This window comes from Rana temporaria, chromosome 1 (assembly GCF_905171775.1).
Source record: "Rana temporaria chromosome 1, aRanTem1.1, whole genome shotgun sequence".
Lineage (NCBI taxonomy): Eukaryota > Metazoa > Chordata > Amphibia > Anura > Ranidae > Rana > Rana temporaria.
Genome location: NC_053489.1, coordinates 659120669 through 659131112, shown reverse-complemented (window position 1 = coordinate 659131112; position 10444 = coordinate 659120669). Strand labels below are relative to the sequence as shown.

At 45.6% G+C, this 10444-nt stretch overlaps 2 protein-coding genes across 4 annotated transcripts in view; both read right to left on the bottom strand.

Moving 5' to 3' along the window:
* TEX261 (testis expressed 261) overlaps positions 1 to 4720 on the bottom strand; it is a 36573-nt gene extending 31853 nt beyond the window's left edge. The window contains exon 1 of the mRNA XM_040335521.1: positions 4197 to 4720. Coding sequence (XP_040191455.1) covers positions 4197 to 4266 — 70 coding nt within the window. The 5' untranslated portion in view covers positions 4267 to 4720. The remainder of the gene's footprint in view (positions 1 to 4196) is intronic.
* Positions 4348 to 8631, bottom strand: LOC120924550. 3 transcript variants are annotated; one of them, XM_040335519.1, is made up of 3 exons: positions 8540 to 8631; positions 5226 to 5330; positions 4348 to 5109 (listed from the first exon to the last, which is right to left on the bottom strand). In XM_040335519.1, exons 1-3 carry the CDS (start codon positions 8565 to 8567, stop codon positions 4592 to 4594), a joined length of 651 nt encoding a protein of 216 aa, XP_040191453.1. In that variant the 5' UTR covers positions 8568 to 8631; the 3' UTR covers positions 4348 to 4591. The 3 variants fall into 3 exon arrangements, 2 of the variants coding, with proteins under 2 accessions (XP_040191453.1, XP_040191454.1); XM_040335520.1 differs by having other exon boundaries at positions 4348 to 5101; positions 5259 to 5330; XR_005746379.1 differs by lacking the exons at positions 4348 to 5109; positions 8540 to 8631 and adding an exon at positions 6687 to 7274.
* Between the last annotated feature and the right edge of the window lie 1813 nt (positions 8632 to 10444).

Below are 10444 nucleotides of genomic sequence, written 5' to 3'. Positions count from 1 at the left end.
GAAAAAAAATATTTTTTCTTAGTTTCTGTGATACAATTTTGCAAATTATTAATTTTTCTTCATAAATTTTGGCCACAATTTTACTGCTACATGTCTTTGATAAAAATAACCCAAAGTTTTTGGAAATTACTTGGCCTGTGAAAGTTTTAGAGTCTACAAGCTATAGTGCAAATCATAAAAAATTGTCACATCTGATGTACTGAAGGCCTCTCTCATTTCATGAGACCCTAACAATCCAGGAAAGTACAAATGCCCACAGATGGCACTGATGAGGCGGCACAGATAACACTGAGGCAGGTACTGATGAGATGGGTACCGATGTGCACCGATGAGGACTGTGTACTGGTGGACACAGGTGGGCACTGATGAGACGGCACAGGTGGGCACTAATGAGGTGGCACAGATGGCACTAATGAACCGGCACAGATGGCACTGAGATGGGTACCGATGAGATGGGTACTGATGTGCACTGATTGACTGCGGCACAGGTGGGCACTGATGAGGTGGCACAGGTGGGCACTGATGAGGTGGCACAGGTGGGCACTGATTGCAGATGTGCACTGAGGTGGCAGATGGGCACAGGTGGTACTGGTGGGCACGGTGTTACTGATGGGCACGGGTAGTACTGTTGGGCACAGGTAGTACTGGTGGGCACAGGTGGTCCTGGGGCACTGATTTGTCACTTTATTTATTTTTTTCAAATCGCTCTTTGCTCCGTTTGCTCTCCCTCCTCACACGCGGTGTCTGTGTGAGGAGGGAGAGTCGGCAATGAGAGATGATCTCATATGTTTACATATGAGATCATCTCTCATTGGCCGCACAGATCGCGCTGTAAATAGCCGCTGTGATTGGCTATTTACCGCGATCTGTGTTTGGCTGTGTCCGAGGGACACGGCCAGCACAGGAGTTCTCCGCTGCGCGTGGGGAACGAGGAAAGGGGCGGCAGTAAAAACACGGCCTGTTAGAGATCTAGAGCCGCGCTGCGGCCGTACAAAGTCGTACGGCCGTCAGCTAGTGGTTAATAAAGAAGAATGCCAGGCATGGTACATTTTTACATAGTTACATTGGTCCAGATTGGGTGTATATATCGTACCTGGGCAACGCCCTGTAAGCTGGAAACCACTAGCAGACATCACTACTGCAGTGATCTCCACTTCCGTCCACATCCCGTGAGGAGTGGCCAGCCTGATGCATTGTGAATACAGGAGGTCGGCCACCTAGCATGGGCATCATTCAGAGAATATAGTAGTATTAAAACCTAATAATAAACGCACTACCTCCTAAATATGTATAACAAGGAATACCCAAAGAGCAGAAAAATTGATCAACATCAAATTATCAAAAAAAAAAAAATGAACATTTTATTACATATATATAAAATTACTAAGAATAATCAGGCAAAGACAGCCCTGTGGTCACAATACAAAAGAATGGCTGCCTCTACATGTTTCACCACAAACGTGGCTTCTTCTGAAGCTTCTGTAGGACCTTTTTAAATACAATGGGCCAGATTCACGTACCTGCGGCGCAGCCCAATCCACAAAGCACTTACCTGGAAACTTGCGGCGGTGTATCGTAAACACGTCCGGCGCAAGGCGGCCCAATTTAAATGGGGCGGGTACCATTTAAATTAAGCGCGCTCCCGCGCCGGACGTACTGCGCATGCTCCGGTCGCAAGTTTCCCGACGTGCTTTGTGCGAAATTACGACGCGCCGACGTGTTGAGAATCGCGATGTGCGTAACGTATTTACGTCAGGAAAACAAACAAATTCAAAAGCGACGTGGGGAAAGACGGGCATACTTTAACATGGTGGAGTAATTTTACACCATGTTAAAAGCAGCCCCATCTTTGCGACGGGAATCTAAAACTTGCGACGACGGGAAAAACCTTTGTGGATCGCCCTAACTGCTAATTGGCATACCCGCCGCTGGTTTACGACGCAAACTCCCCCCAGTGGCGGCCGCGGTATTGCATCCTAAGATCCGACAGTGTAAAACAATTACACCTGTCGGATCTTAGGGCTATCTATGCGTAACTGATTCTATGAATCAGCCGCATAGATACTCTGAGAGATACGACGGCGTATCTCCTTTGTGAATCTGGCCCAATATCACTAAAAAAAACAAGAACACCACACAATACAATTTACAATTAATAAACGCAATTATATATGGGGACACTAAAGAGTCCCTATTCACTCAAATGTAACAACAAATATAGGTCATCTGGTGGACACATTCTCACCCTTTAATGATGATTATGGTTTCAAATGATCCCTAAACCCCTCCATGGTCCGATGGGAGATGTCTGTGCCACAAACTGGAGGAGACTGCAAATTCATATAGTCATTAGTAATGTTCCCTGGATCATCTAATATGATTAGATCTGTTTTTAGATGATCCAGTGAACATTACGAATGACTATTTATATGAAATTGCAGGCTCAACCAGAGGGTACTTGTTAGGGTTGTCCCGATACCACTTTTTTAGGACTGAGTACAAGCACCGATGCTTTTTTTCATGTACTCCCCTAATACCGATTACCAATACTTTTTTGAATGCCATGTGACAGTTTGACTGATGGGCACTGACAGGTGGCTGGCACTGATGGGCACCAATGACACCGACAGGTGGCTGGCACTGATAGGCAGCACTTATGGGCACTGCTGGCACTGCCAGGCAGCAAAAAATTACATGAGGAAATGCTATGCTGCAGCGCCCATCTTGGTACACCCTGCACTCGGCATCAGTAAGTATCAGCAGACATCTTGTTACACCCAGCCCGAACTTGTAGGCTGGGTGTAACAAGATGTTAGCTGCTGGGTTACTGTGGCCAAGTGCAGGGTGTGCCAAGATGACGGTGACCGCTCTGCCCACTGACGCCAGACCCGCCCACTGACGCCGCCCACCCTCTCCGCCCAGAGTCCGCTCGCCGCCGACCAAGTATCGGGAGCATTTGTGCGAGTACAAGTACTCGCACAAACACTCAGTATCGGGACAACCCTAGTACTTGTTCTTCCCTCCAGTTTGTGGCACCGACATCTCCCATCGGACCTCTTGGAGGGGTTTAGGGATTATTTGGAACCATAATCATTATTAAAGGGTGAGAATGTGTCCACCAGATGACCTATATTTGTTACATTTGAGTGAATAGGGACTCTTTAGTGTCCCCATATATAATTGTGTTTATTAATTGTAAAATGTAGTGTGTGTTTTTCTTGGTTTTAGTGATATTGTATTTAAAAAAAGTCCTACAGAAGCTCCAGAAGAAGCCACGTGTGTGGTGAAACATGTAAAGGCAACCATTCTTTTGTATTGTGACCACAGGGCTGTCTTTGCCCGATTATTCTTAGTAATTTTATATTATATATGTAATAAAATGTTCTATTTTTTTTGATAATTTGATGTTGATCAATTTTTCTGCACCTTAAAACTCAAATTTCTGCTCTTTGGGTATTCCTTGTTATCATTCAGAGAATGCTTTGTATTCTCTTCACCTGATTAGATGAGGTGAAAGGGACACTATACCGTGTAGAGTTATACATTATAACTAATGCAGTCACCAATTGTAGAAAGAAATGTTTGGACAGCCGCACTCTGGAAAAACCTTCTCAGTTGCCTTTTATTGATAAAGATTTCGCACTACAATCAGTGCTTACTCATAGCCTATGAGTAAGCACTGATTGTAGTGCGAAACGTCAGCTGTATGCCCCTGTCTTTGCTGTGATGTGTGGTGTTTGAACACTTATCAATAAAAGGCAACCGAGAAGGTTTTTCCAGAGTGCGGCTGTCCAAACATTTCTTTCTACAATTGCTTTGTACATTGCCGGCACCTGGGTTTCTCTGAGAGGATACAGATTCATCCACATACCTAATTGGAGCGGTGACTATCTTCTCTCTATTTCGTTTTGGATAATGCAGTCACCACATCCAAGAATTGGTAAGCTTCAATACATTGTTTACTTTTGGGTTTATTAACGCTTTAACAGAGATGATAATTTCCGGCCATACGGATCAGTCACTTTGTAAACAGAATATTATCTGTGTAATTGGCTTTGGAAACATTTTGGATCTGAGTTCACCCAGCTAACAAGTACAGCCAACTATTATAGAGAGAACTTCTGCTAAGCTGAGGGAAAGAAGGAAGCAATCTTATCAGAGAGAAGTTTGCTGGACGGAGATGTCATAAAACTCACCTATCGCCAGCGTGACAAAGGCCACCTGAATGAACAGGGACAGCCAACTGAGCACATAGATAAACCACATCCTGCCGGATTTCTGCCTTGGCAGTCCTCTGCGCTCCTTTCTCCGGAGGTCCCCTTTATACGTTCCCTCCCGATCCTTTCACTTTCTAAAACCTTCCTGAAAGTAATCCAGACAGATACTATTTCCTATCAATCTTTCCAAAAAATCTCAATAGGAGCAGCTCACTGCAAACCTCACTTGGCTGCAAATCCCACTATCTTTGATCAAAGTCATTGAAGATGCCTTGGGACAGTTTAATACAAATCTCCTGGAGGTCCAACACACCGGAAGCCCTCTGGCCACCTTCAGTTCCCTTCTTTCTGAGGCAGATTTGCTCGGATCCGCTTCAAACAAAGTTGCAAATCACCAGCAGTCTTCCCGATTCCAGCAAGTTAACAGCAGTCCGGTACAAACTTTTCCCGATTCCAGCAAGTCGCCAGCAGTCCAGTACAAACTTCTTCCCGATTCCAGCAAGTCGCCAGCAGTCCGGTACAAACTTCTTCCCGTTCCAGCAAGTCGCCAGCAGTCCAGTACAAACTTCTTCCCGATTCCAGCAAGTCGCCAGCAGTCCGGTACAAACTTCTTCCCGATTCCAGCAAGTCGCCAGCAGTCCAGTACAAACTTCTTCCTGATTCCAGCAAGTCGCCAGCAGTCCAGTACAAACTTCTTCCCGATTCCAGCAAGTCGCCAGCAGTCCGGTACAAACTTTTCCCGATTCCAGCAAGTCGCCAGCAGTCCGGTGCAAACTTCTTCCCGATTCCAGCAAGTCGCCAGCAGTCCGGTGCAAACTTCTTCCCGATTCCAGCAAGTCGCCAGCAGTCCAGTACAAACTTCTTCCCGATTCCAGCAAGTCGCCAGCAGTCCGGTACAAACTACTTCCCGATTCCAGCAAGTCGCCAGCAGTCCAAACTTCTTCCCAATTCCAGCAAGTGGCCAGCAGTCCGGTACAAACTACTTCCCGATTCCAGCAAGTCGCCAGCAGTACAAACTTCTTCCCGATTCCAGCAAGTCTCGCTCTGCTATAATTCCTCCTCCACAGCCAGGAAACTTCCCAAGAGCGCTCTTTAAACGTAGACTTCCAGTTTCTGCAAAATCACCAAGATATCTGAAGGTCAGCCTTGCACAGGAAACTCAGACATCCTACTGGAAGCCCCGGTCTTATAGGTCAGTGGTCATCACCCCTGTCCTGCAGGGCCCACTAACAGGCCAGGTTTTATGTATTACCTTGGGGAGATGCAGTCTAGAATACTGCAATCACTGAGGAGCAAATGATATCACCTGTGATGTATTTCAGTTATCTTGCAAACCTGGCCTGTTAGTGTGCCCTGCAGGACAGGGTTGATGACCACTGTTATAGGTCCCCACTCTGGTCTAAACGTCAGAAAATCTTCCAGTTAGTGCACTGGAAGTCTTATATAAAGCTAGCCTGAAAATCTTGTGCAGGTCCCCAGATATGTTAAATTATAAATATTAGATATGCTCCCAGTTATGTTCTAATGGAAGTCCCCCAGATATAGAAATTAAGTCCTCTACCTGGTATAAATCGTCACTAATGTTAAAAAAAAATCTTCCACGTAGTGTAATGCAAGTCTTCTATATGGCTAGCCTGAAAAAAAATTCACACCAGTCCCTGCAAACCCTCCCTCAGATCTAAATACAATCTCCCAGTGATATCCTCACACAAGTCCTTGTACTGTCCCCCAATATCTTAATGGAAGTCTCCTCTCTACTATTATTCTTTACTGAAGTCAGAAAATCTTCCAAAATAATTTTAATGCAAGTCTTCTTAAAAAAAAAAGCTCAGTTCCCAGTAATGTCCCAATGCAAGTCCAATCTTAATGGAAGCCCCCCTCAATTCTGCAGGTCCCGTCTGCTAAAAATGTAAGCAGATCGTCCAGCTAGTTGAATGCAAGTTCTATAGAAGGCAAGCTTCACGTTTAATGGAAGGCAAGCAAATCTTCCAGCTAGTTGAATGCAAGTTCTATAGGAGGCAAGCTTCACGTTTAATGGAAGTCAAGCAAATCTTCCAGCTAGTTAAATGCCAATCCTCCGTAAAGCAAGCCTGAAGCTTCCTGGAAGTCCCCCAAAGAATTTGAAGCTCCCAGTAATAAGAGTCACCCCGATCTAATTTATTGCAAGTCTTATGTAAAGCTCGCCAGTCCCCCAGATATTTGCAGCAAGCTCCCAGTGATGTCCTAATGAAAGTCAATCTTTAATAGAAGTCCCCCTGTCCCTGCAGGTCCCGTCTGCCTAGAAGGCAAGCAAATCCTCCCTGTTAGTTTATTACAAGTTCTGTAATACAGGCAGCTTCAGGTTTCCTGGAAGTCCCCCAGATATCAGAAGTGAGCTCCCAGTAATGCAAGGGCACCCGATCTTCCAGCTAGTTTAATGCAAGTCTTGTAATAAAAGCTACTTTGCCTAGATATTTGCAGCAAACTCACAGTAATGTCCTTGACTGTCTTAATGCAGGTCCTGTCTAAAGGAATGCAAGCAAATCTTCCAGCTAGTTTAATGTAAAGCAAGCCTGATGTTTCCTGGATGTCCCCCAGATATTTGAAGTGAGCTCCCAGTAATGGAAGGCACCTGGATCTTCCAGCTAGTTTAATGTAAAGGAAGCCTGACGTTCCTGGAAATCCCCCAGATATTTGAAGTGAGCCCCCAGTAATGGAAGGCACCCGGATCTTCCAGCTAGTTTAATGTAAAGCAAGCCTGACGTTTCCTGGAATTCACTCAAGATATCTGAAGCAAGTTCCCAGTGATGGAAGTCTCCCGATCTTAAAGCTAGTTTAATGCAAGTCCTATGTAAAGCAAGCCTGACGTTTCCTGGAAGTCCCCCAGATATTTGAAGTGAGCTCCCAGCAATGGAAGGCACCCGGATCTTCCAGCTAGTTTAATGTAAAGGAAACCTGTTTCCTGGAAATCCCCCAGATATTGGAAGTGAGCCCCCAGTAATGCAAGGCACCCCGATCTTCCAGCTAGTTTAATGCAAGTCTTGTATAAAAGCTACGTTGCCCAGATATTTGAAGCAAACTCACAGTAATGTTCTAATGCAAGACTGTCTTAATGCAGGTCCCGTCTGCAGGAATGCAAGCAAATCTTCCAGCTAATTTAATGTAAAGGAAGCCTGACGTTTCCTGGAAATCCCCCAGATATTTGAACTGAGCTCCAGTAATGGAAGGCACCCGGATCTTCCAGCTAGTTTAATGCAAGTCTTATATAAAGCTCGCCTCTGGCAGGCTGCCCGGATATTTGCAGCAAACTCCCAGTGACGTCTTAATGGAAGACGGTCCTAATGTAGGTTGCGTCTGCAGGAATGCAAGCAAATCTTCCAGCTAGTTTAATGCAAATCCTATGTTAAGCAAGCCTGACGTTTCCTGGAAGTCCCCCAGATATTTGAAGTAAGCTCCCAGTAATGCAAGTCACCCCGATATCTTAATAGACGTCACCTGGCGGTCAGAGAACCCCCCAATAAACAAACCAAAAGCACCCCTCCTCACTGATGGACCCCTAATGTTCTCAAAACGTGGCCCCTGCAGGTCAGACAGTCCTCCTGCAAGCCCCCCCCCCCCCAATGTCCTTACAATGGACCCCTAGACAGTCTAATACAAGTCCACCTCCTCACTGCTCCTTGTTGGCCCCCAATGTCCTTACAATGGGCCCCTGCTCAGTCCAGACAGTCTAATACAAGTCCACCTCCACACTGCTCCTTGTTGGCCCCCCAATGTCCTTACAATGGGCCCCTGCTCAGTCCAGACAGTCTAATACAAGTCCACCTCCACACTGCTCCTTGTTGGCCCCCAATGTCCTTACAATGGGCCCCTGCTCAGTCCAGACAGTCTATTACAAGTCCACCTCCACACTGCTCCTTGTTGGCCCCCCAATGTCCTCACAATGGGCCCCCTGCACAGTCCAGACAGTCTAATACAAGTCCACCTCCTCACTACTCCTTGTTGGCCCCCCCAATGTCCTCACACCTGGGCCCCTGCACAGTCCAGACAGTCTAATACAAGTCCACCTCACTGTTGGGCCCCCAATATCCTCACACTGGGCCCTGCAGGTCAAACAATCCCCTATAATGTACAATACAAGCCCCTCTCTACTTCCTGTTGGGCCCCCCAATGACCATACACTGCTCCAACCCAGCTGGCATTATACAGCTGCCCAGTCCTCCCACACTACTTCCTGCGAACCCTCCAGCCCATACAAACGTCTTGTCTTCTGTGTCACGTCCTGGGGCCCCCTACATCCCCCCCTCTTCCACTTTCACCCGGCCTCCCCCGTCCAGTTACACCACCATAGAGAGTGAACTCCTCCAGGACCATAGACAGGCGCGGCTAACGGAACTTCCGGCCTGCGCCCGACCATAGAGAGGAGTTCGCTGTACTATAGAGACGTGGCGTGGGGAGAAGCGGGCGGCGCCATGTTTGATGAGGGAAACGCGGGAGGGGAAAACAGTCTGGCGTGCCCTTAGCTGCGGGCGGGGGCCTGTCACACTGGCGGCGATTGGATGACTCCGTTGCCATAGCAGCGTTTGTTTGCCAGCGAGGCAGCCTTTCCTCAGCGCTGGAAATACCGCCAAATCACCTGACAGGGAATCAAAGTTCAGCGATTGTAATCAGTGCTATGGAGGCCTGAGGAGGAATAAACACAGAATAATATACTTTATTGTGGAAAATTAATAACCAACACGATAATATAATTATATATAGTGCCGATACATTAAAAATAATCATTATTATCAATATAAAATATATTTTTCTTATGAAGGATAATTACAGTACAATAAAAGACTATGAAAGATAATTAAACATCATAAATAATAAACGACAATAATACAAATAAAACATAAAAAAAATAATTATCTACAATACTGATAAATAACTATTAATAATACAATTTTTTTTTTAAGAAATATATTACAATAAAATACTAATGTTTACTATAAAACATATTAAATTATCATTTATTTTCCACATCAATACATTGAAAAAACTACTACTACTAATATGTTAAAAAAATATATTTTCACAATGAAGGAAAATTGCCCCATACATCAATATAACCATTCATAATTCATAAATAAAAGAAAAAAAAAAGATTTATTTACAATACTGATACATAACTATTATTAATAATACATGTTTTTTAACCACTTCAGCCCCGTAAGGTTTATATCCCCTTCATGACCAGGCCATTTTTTTGCGATACGGCGCTGCGCTACTTTAACTGACAACTGAGCAGTCGTGCGACTGTACCAAAACAAAATTGACGTCCTTTTTTCCCCAAAATTAGGGCTTTCTTTTGGTGGTATTCTCTGCGGTGTTTATTTTTTGCGCCATTAAACAAAAAAAGACCGCCAATTTTGCGTCCAAGGGGGGCGGGATCACCCACGCACTGACGGCTGGCCCTGCCCTCAGCTATATAGGAGCTGTCAGGCTGGAGCCACGTCATTCGTCGGGTGCCTCCCGTGGAGGCAGGATCGTGTCGGCGTCATATCCTCGCTGGAGATCGAGAATGGATTTACATCACTGGAGATCAAGAGTGGATTACATCGCTGGAATCTTTTTTTTTATTTTGAATAAATGACTTGTCCCAAGCCGTCACCTGTCGTTTTTAAAATTTTGACACTTTTTTTGTGAAATGGTAGGGGTACAATGTACCCCGTTTCCAATTCACATAGTGGGCGGGATCTGGGGGTCCCCTTTGTTAAAGGGGGCTTCCAGATTCGGATAAGCCCCCTGTCCACAGACCCCCACAACCACCGGGCAAGGGTTGTGGGGATGAGGCCCTTGTCCCCATCAATATGAGGACATCCTCCCCATGTTGAGGGCATGTGGCCTGGCAAGGTTCAGGAGGGGGGCGCTCTCTCGTCCCCCCTCTTTTCCTACGGCCTGCCAGGTTGCGTGCTTGGATAAGGGTCTGGTATGGATTTTTGGGGGGACCCCTACGCCATTTTTTATTTCATTTTGGTTCGGGGTTCCCCTTAAAATTCATACCAGACCCAAAGGACCTGGTAATGGATTGGGGGGGCCATGCCGTTTTTTTTCAATGACTTTTACCTGTATTTCTGTGACCTGACAATTCATTATAGCCGCAAGTTGTTTTTAATTACCTTTTTTCCTTTAGAAATGTCATTTTGTGCAGGGACTGTTTAATCACGGTACTTTACAGGCATACTATAGACACCCCCCAGGTGCGA